This window comes from Meles meles, chromosome 17 (genome assembly GCF_922984935.1).
Source record: "Meles meles chromosome 17, mMelMel3.1 paternal haplotype, whole genome shotgun sequence".
Classification (NCBI taxonomy): domain Eukaryota; kingdom Metazoa; phylum Chordata; class Mammalia; order Carnivora; family Mustelidae; genus Meles; species Meles meles.
Genome location: NC_060082.1, coordinates 43,591,823 through 43,608,854, shown reverse-complemented (window position 1 = coordinate 43,608,854; position 17,032 = coordinate 43,591,823). Strand labels below are relative to the sequence as shown.

General features: G+C 44.5%; 1 protein-coding gene across 1 annotated transcript in view; it reads right to left on the bottom strand.

Annotated features, from left to right (window-relative positions):
- The window catches only part of PAPPA2 (pappalysin 2), a 302,543-nt gene that overhangs the window by 81,468 nt on the left and 204,043 nt on the right, over positions 1–17,032 (bottom strand). The window contains exons 14-16 of the mRNA XM_045982073.1: positions 7,728–7,899; positions 3,963–4,140; positions 2,556–2,769 (exon numbers count right to left, since the gene is read on the bottom strand). Coding sequence (XP_045838029.1) covers positions 2,556–2,769; positions 3,963–4,140; positions 7,728–7,899 — 564 coding nt within the window. The remainder of the gene's footprint in view (positions 1–2,555; positions 2,770–3,962; positions 4,141–7,727; positions 7,900–17,032) is intronic.

Here is a 17,032-nt window from a genome sequence, read left to right as displayed (position 1 = left end):
CAAGCCACAAATCTGACCCTCAAGCGGGTTTTTTCCACTCCTCGCAGAACTGCATAAAATTAGCATGTGCCTGCTCCGTCTGGATTGATCTCCCTGACCACTTTTCTCAATTTCTTCTTCTCCTGCTTGCATGTCCTAGAAAGAAGTTTAGAGCCCTATTTGTATAACTCTGGGCTCTTTCCACCAAGCGAGGAACAAGGCTGACATAGTTCGTTGGGTAAACAGAAGCCGCAAGTGACAGTGATTTACGCCTGACTTGCAAACTTCTGATGACCAATCTGCCGCCCGCTATGTAAACAGGTGTAAACTAAGATTTAAATCCGTTTACACAGTGTGGTAAATAATTTAATCTTTCCTCAGCATAGTGTCTGTGAATGTAAATGTTTATGCCAAAACCGATGCCGATGTTGCAAGCTCCCAGTTTCTCAACCAGAAAAGCTGTGCCAACAAATGGCCTTTGTGTGCCCCTGTCGGGGCTGGGGCAGCTGCCCACGTCTGAGGCGCAGGGTAAGGCAGAAAGTCTACAATTCTGGGGGGAGCCTCATTCCCATCACACTGCTCAGCCGTGGGCAGAGGGAGCGGGAAATCATCCCTCCTGCCTCAGTTCCTCCTGGTCCTAAGACTTTCCTCCCCCCTCCATTATTCTTTGCTGCCCTGTTCTGCAGACACCTGAGCCAGCTGCAAGTCTGTGTAAAGGTAGGCAAGAAATGAGAGAGGGGGAAGCCCCCAAACAGCTGGCTTTAGAGGACTTGTAATCCCATTAGAGCTTGAAGATGGCCTGGGTCCTCATTGCCTATCATTGGGTACCGATGCAAATTGATTGAGATCCTATGAAAATCACACGCAAATGTGTTTTCGGTTGTCAAAAACTGTTGACTATATCTGCTAGAGTCCACTGAACCAGAGTGCTGCCTCTTATGAATTTTTCATCAGTATTATTCATATTCTCATCAGCCTGGCTCTCACCTGACTTGCTCCCCTCCCTCCCACATAGAAGCCTGGGCTTTCTCTGGAGAGCAAGGTGCTGGGCAAAGCCAGACAATCCACCCCATAGTAAGATGGTGGGGTGAAGGGCACGTGCAGGTGAAAGAGCAAGTTCCTGATATTCTTCTGTCCCTTTAGAGAATTTTAACTTATAAGCAAAGCTTGTGTGTCTTGGCATCATTGGTAAAGCCACAGCTGGGATCTTGTTAGTTCAAAAAACAAAAACAAAAACCATCTTTAAGAACAAAAAACATAAAAACATACTATGAACAGACTTTTAATTAAGGCCTGTAAGAAATGAACTGAATTTTGTCCTATATGGACATAATTTATGATAGGGAAAGAATAGCTACTACTTTACTGAGTACAAGGAGTTTGAAAGTTTTTGTTTGTTTTTTGTTCAGAAAAACCTTTTTCTGAAACTATATTGAGCAATTGGCACAAGGCAGATTCTGGGTTGGATGTGATTATCTCATTTCAACTTCCACTCAAGCCTCTGATGTGGGCATTATCCTCAACTTACAAAGGAGACTGAGACCCAAAGAGTTAAGTAACTTGCCTGAGGTTACTCAGCTGATAAAAAGGGAAGATGACTGGGATTTGAAGCCCAGCATGACTCTCTTCAAATCCTTTCCTTTTGTTCTTTCTGATCAGAAGAAAGGCACCCCTGGCTTCCGGTCTAGGAGTACGAACACAGGAAGTCCAGCAGGGAGAAAGCAGAGAGACTACAATAATATTAATGGCTCATATATTTTATGTGTTAAAAATAAATTTACCAGGGGCACCTGGGTGGTTCAGTGGTTTAAAGCCTCTGCCTTTGGCTCAGGTCATGATCCCAGGGTCCTGGGATAGAGCCCTGCATCGGGCTCTCTACTTAGCAGGGAGCCTGCTTCCTCCTTTCTCTCTCTGCCTGCCTCTCTGCCTACTTGTGCTCTGTCAAATAAATAAATAAAAGCTTCAAAAATAAATAAATAAATAAATAAATAAACTTAACAGACCTTATATTTTATTAATTGATTAATATATTTATTCCTTACACCAAGCCCTGCCAGGTAGATATTACTGTTACTATCCTCATTTTACAGATGAGAAAGACTAAGGCAGAGAAGGAAACCATCCCAGCATCACACAGGTAATAAATGGCTGGACTGGGACCAGCACAGGTGGTGTCTCCCAGAGCTACCATCGCAAGTTCCCAACCGACCCAATGAGGATGTTCCTCTCACGGCTGGATTCAGGTGACAAAACCTGAGAAGCTCTCAACACTTACTTTCAAGGACAATGATAATTAGGGCAGAGATTCTTTTGAAATCACCGAGGTGAGGCTGTGGGATATCCTATGGGAAAGAATAGCCTTCCAGAAAGCACACCTGGTCAACCTGCCTGTGTGACTGGAGAATATGCCCATGCAGGTGAAGAGAGATTATACAGAAAAACAAACCAACACAATAAGCAATGGACCACCCAGAAGGTCTTAATATTATTTCCAAAGCAACAGTCTGGAAGAGGATTTACAAATGAGAGTGTGAGGGTAGAGAGAAGCACCGAGACCCAGGAACAAGCCAACTCACCTCCTGACTTTGCTGTCCACACTTGGCATGGCGTAGTAGCCCGGCTTGCATTCGTATCTACACACGGAGCCCACGTCATGGCTGTGCTGGGGGCAGGGGGGCAGGAGCACACTGGCATTTGGGATAACGGGAGGAGCATCACACTCCAACTTGCAGTAGGCTTCGGGGAGGGACCAGAGTCCATCTTCAAGACAGGTCAGCCACGGGTTCAGTCCTGAGCCCAGGAAAGAGAGGTACAGGAGGCTCAAAGCAGAGTCCAGAAATCAACGTGTAGCCGAAAAGAACAAAAACCTATAAACCCGTCAGCGTTCTCATGAAGTCACATAATTCTTGGCAGAGCAGATTCTCTGACTCTTAGGTCCAGGGCTCATCCCATCTCTTTTTACCCGCCAAGCGTCCACTGAGATCTCTTACACAGAGCAGAGATCGGATAACTATTCCCTGACCTCCCTTTCATTCCCTGAATCAAAGAATGGCTACCCAACAAATCATGACCTCACTTCCTAACTATAAATTATAAAAATAGAGTAGTGACCGTGTCATGGAAAACATGATAATAATAACAGAGGACATATCTATATTGCTTTTTACATGCCCCGCACTGTTTGAAGCATTTTACAATACCCATATACCCCTCGAACAACTCATTATCTCTTATTTTGCAGATGAGGAAACTGAGTTCAGGCAACTTGGCCAAGCTAATAGGGGACAGATGTAGGGTTTGAACTTGGGCAGTTGGGATGCAGAGTTCTGTACTAAAACACTACACTATGCCTCAGTGTAATTCACGGTTATTCCAAAGGAAGTCCAGGAACCTCCCACAGCTACGTCACCTCAGATTTACTATGTCAGACTCTATCAACATTAGGCTCAGGAAGTTGCATTTGGAACGAGCCTCCTGGGTCACTAAGAGATTCACACCAGAGTCTGAGAAGAGGACAAGAGCAAGGTGTGGGGTCAGAGCAGGTTCTACCTTATCTTTATCTCTTACTATCAGTACAGCCAGGGACAACTCCTAGAACTCTGTTCTCACCTATGAAAGAGAACTAAAAGGACCTAACTCATAGGAAGGTTGTAAATAGTAAATTTAAAAAATATATATGCCTGATATATTTTTCCTATGATCAGGCCACTGTGAGTCAGCTTGATTCCAGAGGACATACAATCAAATAAAAACAGGGAAGTCTACCTGTCTTTCATTCATGAGCTCTGAGCCAGGCATCCTTGCATGTCATCAGGATAAAAATGGTGTGTCCCTTTGGTGTTTTGGTGGTGTTCTCAGAAGAGGCTGGCACAGCAGAGCCAATGGGAAGAGTAGTGGGGTGAAGAAAAGATCACTAAAGTACCCCCAATGAGAGAGAGGGGCTGGAGAGAAATTGCACTCGGTTCCCAGTTGGCTGACAATACCTTGAAGCTTGGCCGGTGGGACACAGGAGATTGAACAGCGTTTCAGAAAGTCTGTTCCCTCCGAGCAGGAGAAGGTTGCGTAGTTCACCAAAGATGGGTCAGGAACACCACAATCAAGGGGCATGCAGCTCACAGTCCGGTCCCAGTGCCCAGAGGAACATGTGAGCAGAATTTCCTTCTAGAAATAGAGAATTTTCTTCCATCAAGTTCACATGAAAAGGCTTATCAATGTAGTTTCCAGGCTTTGGAGGAGTTCTGCTGATTATTCGTGCAAACATTCAAAATAGGTAAAATGATTTTGCCTTGCTCCCTCCTTAGAGGGAGGCTTGATATTGGCTTGATATACTGTCTTCAATACCCAGGTAGGCTGCTGCTGACCATCCTTGTTAGCGTAAGAGAACCATGAACGGGAGACACTCCTCCAGGCCACCTCTCAGCTGCCTCCCATGTGCTCCTGGATCACTCTCTGCCCTTTCCCACCAGGCTCTGTGCCCCTGTGGGTTTCATGCCTCTGGCTGTGCTTGGGCCTACCACCTGGGACACGCTGGCAGGAGACTGCAGGACCTGGAGGGCAAGGGAGGTCTAGGCACTAATTCTTCCTATTCCCTCCTTAGAATGTTACTGCTGGTTGGCTTTATCCTTTGGCAGCCCTGTCTATCCTCTCCTGCACTCTCTTCCTGTGGTTTCTGCCCCCTGGTCCCTTCAGGCCTACAGGTGATGTCACCCTTGACCCTGGGATTCTGCACCATCTCCTTGTAATTTCCCTGTATCCTGCCTCTAGCTGCATAAGTAGCCCTGTACTAACTTCCCTCAAATTACCCATGTTGGAGCATGTCACCTATTTCCTGCTGGGAGCCTGGATGATAATGGTCCTGAACATAATTACCTCCACAGAGAATGGTGCACAGTATCTAAGAACAGCTGAAAATCAATACGTATAAGGCACCTTCCAAATCTTGTAGTGAAATTGGAAAGATTCCAGCCCTTTCCCTGAGCTTGTAATTTTTGTTGGGTAGTCCTAGAGTTCCTCAACACTAAATAAATGAAGGGACATTTATTGAGCACCTAGAAGGACCAAGTTCTGTCTAGATTTGGATAAACAAGACATCTTCCAGGAGCTAATCATCTACCAGCAGAACAAATCACAGGCTGAAACGATGGCTTGGAAAACCAAAGGTGGGAGAACAGAAAGACGGAGAAAGAGAGAGAGGAAAGGAGGAAAGGAAATACGGAAGAAAAATGCAAGAGATACATATTGTTATTTATTCTAGCCTACTCCTGTCTATAATGATTTGCGAGAATATAACACAAAAAATGGAAACGATAAAACAAAAGTATGAAACGGGGACCAAGAAGAATGAAAACATGAAAATGTCGAAAGAGCCAGCCCTGTCATAGGCAGGTGCTTGCTCTGGGAGATGGCACAATGGGTGCTGGAGGAACTGGCCCTCCGCCTACCGGAGTAGGTGACACGGGACCGGGCCTGGGAAGGACAAGCAGGACTTCCCAGCTGCCAAGGGCATGGGGAGAAGAACATGTCCGGAGTGAGGGGGACAGAGTGAGATGGGACTGAGGGGCTGGAAGCTCATGGCTTGTTGGGGAAAGAGCACAGCCGTCCCTCCAGCCAATGGGTTACCACAGGTCAAAGAGAGTGTGGGGAGATTCTGTGGCTCAGCAGCCCTCCTGCCAAGAGACCACAGTGGCAGTGAAGCCCAAGGTCAAATGACTGGTGAAAGCACCTGTCACCCCCGACACCCACTCCTGGCCAGCTGCTCCTCCCTCTTCCCAGTGTTTCCCTGTTGCCTGCCAGAAGGACCCAAGTCAAAGCCAGACACATTTTTCTGTTTAGTTTCAGTTCTTATGTCAACAAAAAGCAAATATCCCCACTGTCTTGTGATCACGAGCTGGGATTGTATAATTTCCTTAGGGAAATTATACACCCAGCACCCACTGGCCTCAGGTGACAAGAGCAAAGTCAGCTGGAGGGCGTGTTGGCTGACTCCACTATATGGCTGGGAGACGGTGAGCTCCCACCTTCCTCTTCCCCACCCAGACTCTCCCACGCTTACCACAGCGTGCAAGCCTGACTCAAACCACAGTGATCGCTTACAGAATCTGTCTCAAACTCGGCATATATTGCCTGGCTTTTCTCCTGGCTCCATTAAGTGTTATCCATCTTGTCTTAACTGTGCTCCTAGTTGTAACGCATTGCAAACACTTCCTTTTCTTCTCTCCCTCTCCCTACCTGTCACACGAATGTATTCAGTCCCTATTTTTTTGGTCATTCTTTCTTTCTCTTCTGTAGTGCGAGTTAAGCTCACTGAAGAACAGGGGATGAGAACGCTGTCTTTCTGACCAAAGCACCATAGACTAAGGAGTTGGTGTCTCCAGGACTATCAAAACCATTTATCTCTGTGCAGAACCTAAACCACCTGAAGCCAACAACTGTACATTCGAGTTCAGACCATCTCCAAGCAAGTGAAATTCCTCTAAGACTCTACCACCTGCTAAGTCTTCAACTGGTACAAAATGCAAATGATTCCAATCTTCTGCACCACTGATACCGGCCTATCAGTCATGCATCCATTCTTTCCTCATCATACCACACCTTTCTTATTCTTTCCCCAAGCACCATTATCTTTTCCCTAATGTATCCTTTGTCTGTCTCATATGATGGTCATGTTTTCAAATGGCTGATTTCAGTTTAAAGTTCCTCTGTGGAGTATTGAAAGTTCTCCAAAGGAAGGATGGAAAACGGAATTCTTAGTTGAGAATACATTATCATGCTCATAGTAATGGCAGCTGAACAGAGAGCTACACTTCTGTCATTTAGCTGGAAACTTTCCAGTTATTTCCCAACAGTCATCATTGTGACTCAATGACATAAATATGTCTGCCCTCATTATTTCACAAATATGGAAGAACACTTCAAGAGATTAGTTTCTTTTCTTTGTTTTTACCTAAAATTATACAACTAATAGACAATGGAGCCAAAATTTCATTCTGCATTTGTCACCTGAGCCACGCTCTTAGCCAATATATTCTACTACCTCCAAATGCTGGAAATGGTGCTATGGCAGAGTTTGGAGAAAAGCGGAAAATTAAGCCAAAGCTAGAGTCACGTTATAATCCCCACCTCAGCAGAAGTTTGTTACTCTAATCAGACTCTTTCTCCAGCCTTCTTAGAAGGAGGGCTGGGGGTCAAACCGTGAGCCACACACAAGCTGATTACAACCTATCTTGCTTACAAATTGTGGGCAAGTCTAAACTGCGGAGTTCGCACTTTTTTTTTAAAAGATTTTATTTATTTATTTGACAGAGAGAGATCACAAGTAGACAGAGAGGCAGAGAGAGGGGGAAGCAGTCTCCTTGCTGAGCAGAGAGCCCGATGCGGGGCTTGATCCCAGGACGCTGAGATCATGATCTGAGCGGAAGGCAGCGGCTTAATCCACTGAGCCACCCAGGCGCCCCTGGAGTTCGCATCTTGAAGGCAAATGCGGGACCGTCATTTCCGACAGGGAAAGGAGAAGGAGAATGGGATAAGCGTCCCTACCTGCTGTCTGTATGAGAGAAACTGACAGCCTAGTTAATGGGAACTGCACCTTGCCTTTCTGTGAAGTTATGCTCTCCTTGCTCGTTAGAGGCCCCGTCTTTCCTTTCAAGTGACTTAAAAAGCTGCCCCTCCCCCACTCAGCGAGGGAGAGGAGCATAAGTACCTTCCCTCCCCGGGAGCTTGGTCTTGAGGACCACGGGTTTCCAACTCACCTGCACCAGCCTGAGGTATTTCCCACTGCTGCTCTGAAGGGCAAACCCCCTTTGACAGGTAATCGCACACTTCATGTGACCTGGGCCACCAGAGGTACAGTTCACCATCTCCGTGTGATCAAGCAGCAATGGCGCACAGCTGCCCTGCTCCCCACAGGGCCGATGGACACAGCTGGGGACGACAGAAACAAAAACATCTTAGGACTGACTCCAGACAAGCAGGCAGCAGCAAAGACTTGGCAACTTCCTCTGGAAAGTGCCTCTAAGCCAAAGAGAATGATTTTTCTCCAAAACCTACATCGAGCTCATCACCTCCTTCTATAGGACCTGGAACCTTGTGACATGAAATAAACAAGAACAATATCAGCTAACAAAAAGTGAATGACTAACTGACTTTCCATGACTTTTTTAGGAGGACAACATGGTGACAGGAAAAGGTGAGGAATGTGTTCCAAGAGCTCTGGATGGCATCAGAAATGGCTGGATCAGAGAGCAATCCTCAAAATATTTAACAACCAGTACTTCTGGGTCCCAAACAATCAGAGTAGACCCAGGTCAGGAGTGAATCCTTGGGGCCCCTGGTTGTGTCAGGCACTGAACTTTTAGTTTGTTTGATCCCAGAGGGCCCTGGGTGAAGGGTTTGGGTATCTGAGATGGCAGAAAAGACAACATTTATTTACTGGTTGCTATGGAGATATTTTTGACAACTGGAGCCATGGCACTCCCCACCTATGAAAATCAGCATGGGCTAATTGAGCCCACGACAGGAAGAGGAAACTCACACACACTAAATCCCTGCCACAAGCCAGATGTTGTGCTAGGTGCTTCCAGGATATCATCCCAGCAAAGGAGGACCACTGCCTGGACCTCTAGGGTCCATCAGCCAGGAGTGGGAGAAAGAGTTAAACTCTCCAGGTTCAGGTCTAGACCACAACAGCAACAAAGATGCAATAGAGCAACAAAAAGCATTACCCTCTTCCCAAGGCAGAACCATAGAGATGAAAAATTAGGGCACTGACCACATGCTGTCTGACTTTGAATCCTGGATCCACCATTTACTACCTGTGTGCTATGGCTGAGTTATTCATTCCCCAGTGTTTCAGCTCCTTCCCCCATAAGAAGAGGATAATAATGGTACATATCCCACAGGGTTATTATTATTCTGGGCTAATTCCCTCTACTGCTGCACTGCAAATGGCCAAAGTCCCACCATCAGGGGCTTGTTTTCTGTTCACCATCCATAATTTTTGGTTTTCCCATTTCTATACCTTTGCTCAATTTGCTGAGATTTTCTAAAATGCCTTTCTTCTCCAAGAAGCCCCTCCAGATATTTTCTTCCTTGGAACCTCCCAGGGAAATTTTTAAAAATAGTTTCCTTCTAACACTTCTATTATTCTATCCTATATTATAGTCATGTGTGCATCTGCTTGCTCTTCCATTTTTTCATCCTTTGATCTACAAGGCAATAAGTATCTGAGTATGTCCGAAGTGTTGAAACTCCCAACTACATTATGAACCTCTTGAAGACAATTACAGACTCTTGCCCACTTTTACATTCACCATAAACCTTGCTGTAGTAAACACAAGAAAATTTGAATTAAATTTGCTCATACAGCAAAGTAAGTCAACAAGTATTAAGATGGGTAATTTGTTCATTCTAAAGTGAGAGATGGGAATCTGAAACACAAAAATATTATCATCCAACAGTAATTCAACCACCTTGTCCTACTCATTCATTCACTAATGAACATCTATGGAGCACTTATTGTTGGCAAGGTATTGGTTTGAGTACTGGGGGTATGATAAATATCATACCCCATCATAATCTTGTGGGGGAAATCAATGAGATATTTTCTTATATATTTACTTGCTCATGATGCTGTAGCCAGTGATGGTAAATATTAGCCAAAATGGCTACTGTGAGACTCATCATCATAATTTGCCCTATTTGTCCTAGAATTGTGTTAGCAGTCAATGACTTTATTAAAAAGCTGGGCAACAATATAAGAAAGTGAAAAATAAAATGTCATTGAATATGCACATATCACCTTGACATAATTGATATGATTTTAAAAGTACTCATCTAAAAAGGATGGATTTGATCGGAAGATGCTAAAGTTGCTGCTTCTTATCTTGTACCCATAGGATTTAAGTCATTTAAGTCATATGTCAGTGACATTCTCATTCTATGCTTATCAGCTATAGGATAGAGGTGTTGGAGTTGAGTAGTTTGAAAAAAGCTTTTTTTACTCTTTTGACTTCTATTCCCTTCAATGGTATGGAATGCCTCCGATTCACTCTATGGAGACTGGTAGAGGGAGGAATATATGAATTAGGGGTAGGGGCTATTAACTGTTAATGCAAACTCCCCAAGTCCAATGTTGATAACTGGGTATGTAATATAGGAAATGAATCTTTGTCCTGAGTCTTTACTGAGCCTGTCTGGATAAGGGGCCCAAAACCAGACCATCCTTCACGGGATGAGATCAGTACACCTCATTAGTGATGCCTAAAGAACTCCAAGTTTCCGAGATGCTGCCTTCCTTCATGTCCGCAAAAAGTCATATTTCTTCAGCGTGGTATGCACAGAGTACTAGAAGACAGAGTCATTAACAAGTTCTCATTCGTGTCAGCTTGTTGCCAAGAAATTAATGTGAAATAGCACGTGCTGTTTTCCGGTGACTCCATCCAATTAATTAATCCATGTCATCATTGAGGACAAATACATGCTGAGATAAGACACAGAACAAACACTCTACAGGAGCCTCCCTCCATCAAGATGGGGTTCCATTAACTGCTGTTGCTATGACGACCAGTGTAAGAAGCCCTTCCGACATTGGCGGCAGAGGAGGAAGAATGAGACAGGGGACTGTGTTGGGGGGAAGTGGCATGAAAGAAGACCTAGGCAAAAAAAAAAAAAAAAAAAGGCACCAAACCCAGACCTGTTTATGAAGTGAGAAATGGTTTTAGGGCAGCTGCTGCAAATTCTTTCACTAGCTTACATTTCAATTTGCTTCCTTTTTTAAGGAATTTGTTTTATGAAGACGGTGTTTGTCAGGTTATTAGCTTCTGATGGCATCTGGTACCAATTGCAGAATTCTCTCCCCTGCACCCCAGCCCCCCTTTTGTGTTTCTCTTCCACTACAAACACCGCTTTTTGGAGGGCTGTTGTGTCCTCCATTTTCCTGCCCCCCCCCCAAACATTCTTCTTTCTACCCTGAGCTCTGCTCCACAAGCTCTCGTAGCAGATCGATAACGCTAATAGTAAGAACAATGAGTCTGAAAACTTCTCTACAAGCTCTTTTCTTATGGTCCTTAGACAACTGGTAATGAAAGTGGCAGCCTCGAGGTCTTACAATGCCCCAGAGAGGTGGGAAGTTAGGTATTTATCTTGGTTTGACATACAAGGAAACCGAAGCTGCTTGGAGACTGGCTGGAGGCCACACAACGAGTCAGAGGAAAATCCTCGGGCTGGAGCTCAGAGCCCTCACTCTCGGGCCAGCCTAGACCATGAGGCCACCTCCCTGGGGAGATGAGGCTGCTTTCTTTTGCTTTCTTCTCAGTTCAGGAGCTAGCCGTATGGGCCAGGGAGAGCCAAGAAGCTCCTCACCTCAGCAGGGCAGTTAGCGGGAAATATAGAACATTTAATAGTCTGTCTTTGTTTCAGGAGGTTTTCTTTGAAATGATAGCAAATCAAATTGTCAATATTTGTCCAGCTGCCACTGTCTGCAAGATGCCCTGCTTAGTGTGGTTCCTCATTTGGCAACCGCTCCTCAGCCTTCCACCCACTTTTTTTCTGCATCTTTCTCCATATCCCATCACAATGTATTCTCAGGTAAGGATATGATGAATCCAGTAAGATGCCATTCACAGGCTTTTGAAGAGTAACGAGACAAAATTTTAAACCAAAGGAATGAGTTTTTCATGATGGAGTTTTAAATCAATAGGCCCTTAAAAATCACTCTGTAGATGGCCACTTACTCATAATTCTAGCTCCCTTCTTTGTCTCTCCCCTTCTCTGACAAGCCTTTACTCTCTCTTCTGGTACTCACTCCCCAAGGTCATTATGTTGGAGGGTTTTAAAAAAATGTTTTCAATGAGGAATCCCTGTACCAAATGTTATATTAACCCCAGGCTATCCTCCTCTCGTATGTAACCTGCTCATGGGTACCCAGGCACAACCCTAATACCATCCTACCATAATGATGTTTGTGTTTCCTTTTGTGAGTGACACCTGTCCTTGGGAAACCTCCGCTGGCACAGTTCCATAAAAGAGTGGCCTTCATGAGGCAGAATTTCTCGATCACAGTTGTACACTAGACTCACTTAAGCAGCTTTAAAAAAGTATAGATACCCAGGCCTTGCTTCCTGGAGATTTTGATTCTGATGGCTTGTGGTGAAATTTCAGCATCTGTGACTTTACAGGTTTCAAAGTATTTGGTGCTCACCATGATTGAAATCCAGCACCATGAAGGTCTGGTATGTATAACCTGAAAGATAGGTCAATAAATTCCATAGACCAAGACTATAAAATAATAAGGCTGATTCCAGGAGAACCTGGTCCCACTGCTTGATTATCACATGTCAATGTATTAAATCATATTAAATCATATTATCAATGTATTAAGTCATATTAAGTCAATGTATTAAGTCCTATTATGATGTAGAAGGCATAAGATAGATCAAAAGTATGCAACATTTTTCCTATTCTGAAGAAGCTTTCACCAGAGCTGCAGAGAGAATAAGGAAATCATGTGTTACTGATTATAAACCCAAGGCTGTTTCAGAGACAGTTTTAACACTGGGTATGATTTTACCTCAGTGAATGAGCAGAATTTGGAAAGGCAAAAAAGATATCTTGGAAAGTAACCTCTGATATTTTACAAACAGAACACAGGTAAGGTGGCACTCCCAACACTTCGACAAAATCACCATTTCCTCCCCAACACTGAGAACTAAAGACACACACATTATGTGTGTGGGTCTCTTAAATTATGATTAACAAATTTAGAGAATCTAAAGTGAAAGGAGTCCACATCCATATTTGAAGACGGAGTTCCCTGCCTTACACGGTTTGCTGAAGAGCAGGGTAAGGCTGACGCCAGAAAGTAGACATCACTCTCTGTAGAGGGGGCAGACAGACTCACTTGTCATGAGTTATCTCCCAGAGCATCCCTTTTTCGTTTTCCATTTCCTGAGGCCACTAGAAAGAATTTGGTCTAGTTCCCAGCCAAGATCCACATTGGGGAAGCTGGGTAGTTCCTGATGAATGGTTGAAGTCCTGGCTGTTCTGCCCACAGCTTCACCATAGCTTTGGGTCCAAGGATCCCCTGGGGTTCTGAGCCATCTGAAGGAATTTCAGGAGACTACAGCACTATTCAAAATGCAAACAGAATTCACAATGAAGGGGTACCTGGGTGGCTCAGTGAGTTGAGCATCCAACCCTTGGTTCTGGCTCAGGTCATGATCTCAAGGTCATGAGATCGAGCCCCATGTTGACCCCTGTGCTGAGTCCTGAGTTGGGATCCATGCTCAACATGGAGTCTGCTTGAGATTCTTTCTCCCTCTCCTTCTACCCCTCCTCTCTGCTCATGCATGCTAAATAAATAAATAAACAAATGCATAAAATCTTAAAAAAAAAAAAAGGAACCCATAGTGAAACCCTACTTCTCCCATGTAAGGGCTAATGGAAGATTATATGCTAAAGACCACATTTTATTGAACATGAATAATTCTGGGAGTAGGGAGGAGTGGAGGTGACCTTTAACAATGATCTTAGAGGAACCACAGCTTTTAAAAGTAAAATGGATGTTAAAGATAATTCAACCCAAATTCCTCATTTTAGAGGTGGGGAAATGCGCCCAAAAGAAATGATGGGATATTCCAGAACACTAAGACTACAATATAGTAACCAAGAAACATTTAATTAGGCTTTGGCTCAAACTCAAAATCAGGATGACATCAGCTCATGGACTTTTCTCAAATCAACATCCCACCCTCCCTTAGGCAGCCAGAAAAAGCTGACCACAACTTGATATCTGGAATCTAGATTAGTTTAGGAGAAATTGTCTGGCATTTGTACCAAACATTTTGACAAATGGCATGGTGTAATAGAGAAACTAGAAGATCAAGGCCAATGTGACCTGGGTTCAGGTCTTGGCTTGTCCCTGCTTACATCTATGACCTTGGGTAAGTCTCTTAACTACTCTGGCCCTCTGTCTGCGAATTTATAAAATGATGGGTTTGAACTAGGTTCTCTTAAAGGTCCCTTCCAGTTCTAACATGATATTTAATTTCCCAGATGAGGTGATGGTGGTATTGAGGTGGGCGTACAGAATACCCATGAGTGGACAGCAGGATGTGGTGGAGAACCCAAAAAAGAGTCTCTCACAGTCTTTCTTGCCCAGTGTAAGTTTTTGCTTAATGTCCCAACTTTTCAGCTGCTTAGTTAAACAAAATATTGGAATTCATCCTTATCCAATTCATCATTATCCAAGACGTGCCACCATTGACCAAATAGCAATCCCAGCGGTTTCTGCAGAAACAACTCTTTTAAGGTTAAATAGTAAAGAGGATCAGATTTCTGGCCATTCCCCTACTGTGTTTTATTGATTCTTATTGAAATAAGAGGGTGTGGGCTAAGAAGGAATGTATGCTCTGGATTTGGCAGCAGATGGAAGTAGAATGTACAGAACATAGAGTGGACTGGAAGAAACGGAGTTCTCATTAATCTTGCCACCGCCAACAGCAAAACCAAATAGTAATAATAGCATCCATCCTTAGAGAGCTTTGCTGTCTCTCCAAACCAATACAAAAAGATACGGTCTCTACTCCGGCTCCCCTTTTTACCTCCTCCTCACTCTGGCACCATCTTTGCTTTGTAGGACAGGAACTGGATTAAATGTCAAGTATATTTCCATCAGCTCAACAACGCTGGTACTTTGAGGGGTTTTACTGAAGCATCATACCAACCAGGAAGGGAAAAGTAATTCAAGCTCTTTTCCTCTGAAGATTCTCATCTGAGAGAAACAGAGGAATCTCAGTAGTACTTCTGTTTCTTCCCTCATGACAGAGAAATGATGAATTACTGCACAAAGCAGACTTCTTCCATTCCTGCATGTTGAGAATGCAGAGGTTCCCCTGCCTCTCTATTGAAGGTTCTGCTCCTTCCCTGCCCCTTGGGAGAGGTCCATCTCTTCCTAGAATGTGACCTATTTGTAAGTTCAGGACTGGACTCTTGTGGCCCCAGTACTGGGTAATTTGCTTCACTCATTTCTAATTCTGGGCACAGTTTTTACCACGCCTGGCTGTAACACTAGAAGTCCCATCCAAATGCCCCCTGTCCTTCTAAAGAGAAACAGATTTACATCACACAGCCAAAAGCGCTCCCTTTCAAATCCCTGCCTCACCAAGGTTCAGAACCCATGAATTTCATGTAGATTATAAAATATGCGGAATACCAAAGGAAGAGACAAAACAATTGCTGGCTAATTGGCAGAGGATATGCTTCCTAGCATTGCATCAGGGAAGCAGAATCACCCAGCAGAAAAAACAACAGGGGCGCCTGCCTGCCTCAGTCAGTAGAGCACACAACTCTTGGCCTCTTGGTCTCGGAGTTGTGAGCTTGAGTCCCATGTTGGGTGTAGAGATTACTTAAAAATAAAAAAAAAAATCTTAAAAAGAAACAACAACAAGTGTGTGTTGTGTGTGTGTGTGTAAATTATAAAAACATACAATATATACATATAAATATTTTTTTCCAGTTTGCAAAGGCAGTAACCATCTCCACGTGGGACACTTCCTAATCAGGAGTGATCGCAGGAGCCCCCAAGGGATTGTACTGCTGACTCTTGCCCTACGTACGAACTGTTCATCCCTGGACACCTAGTTAAACTGTTCGTCTGGGAGTGACACTTCCCCAACCACATTCACAGGCCCGGCCTGAGGAATCATGAAATGATTCACTTAGCATGTAGCTAAGTGAGGGAACAGTCCAGTTCTGTGAATGAAGTTTAGTGGGCATGAGTTTCCATCTGTGTCATTCCCCGAACAGTTCCTACAGGCCAGGAGGAAGGAGCAACACGACTTCTCTGTGGCTCTATGGAAACTGTGTAAACTTGGGTCGTGATGATTTGCAAGCTAGCACCTTGAATGAGTCTCAGATTCCCACATGGAAGTAAATAGGTGTTCTGAAATCAGTTCCAGTATCCGTGTGGGGGGGGTGTGAAGGTTCCCACACTTACAACCAAATAATTCTGGGGCACCAGCAGGTGCTACCTGTCTAGAGAGAGCGTCAGTTTCCGCAGGTTAAGAGAGCCCTGCTACCAGACCATCCCGGTCCCCAACTCAGGCACCAGCCACAAACCCAAGTGGCTACCTATCCTTCTGACTGACTGGCTATAAATCAGAGATTCTCAGTACCTACTGCTTGGATTTGATTAATTTGCTAGAGCTGCTCAGAGAACTCAGAGAAACATTTTACTTGCTGGTTACTGGTTGATTACAAAATAATAAATAGATCTCTGAAACAGCTGGGTGGAAGAGATGTCCAGGGTGAGGTACGGCAAAACGAACACGGAGCTCCCTTGCCCTCTCCAAGTGTGCTACCCTCCCCAATCGCCATGTGCTCACCAACCCAGAAACTCTCTGAACGCAGCCTTTAGGGTTTTTAGGGAGGTTTCAGTACATGGGCTTGATTGACTGATTCAACCTTCAGCCCCTCCCTGTTCCCTGGTTTGCAGGTAGGACTCAAAGTTCCAACCTTCTAATCATGTGTTTGGCTCTACTGACAACCAGTCCAGTCCTTGCGTGCTTTGCAAAAGTCACCTCATTCACATAACAAAAGACACCTTTATCACTCTCAACACTTAAGAAATTCCAAGGGTTTGGGAGCTGTGAGCCACGAACCGCAGACTAAGACCAAATATCACAATATTACAGAAGTAGAACAGAAAACACCATGTGCCGGACTGCTTTGGGAATCTCCCTCTCCCTTCTGGCTTCCTTTTCCCATGAAGTTTCTGGACTCCCCAACAGAAGCTTCACATTGTTCCCATCATCTCATAATCCGGGGATTGGTCAGTCCCTGGTTGACATCAGATTTGGAATATCCCCCCTTCTGTTCTTTTGTTCCCTCCAGCTCTCCCGACCCTTGCAACGCCCATGGCTCATCTGCTTATGGTGAAATGAAGGCCTAAAGAAGGGAGGGAAGGGACTGTCCTGAAATCATGTGATGAGACTGACAACGTAGCCAACAACAGGAGACAGGGGTCTGGACATTGGGCTTCCTGCCACTCCAATCCCCA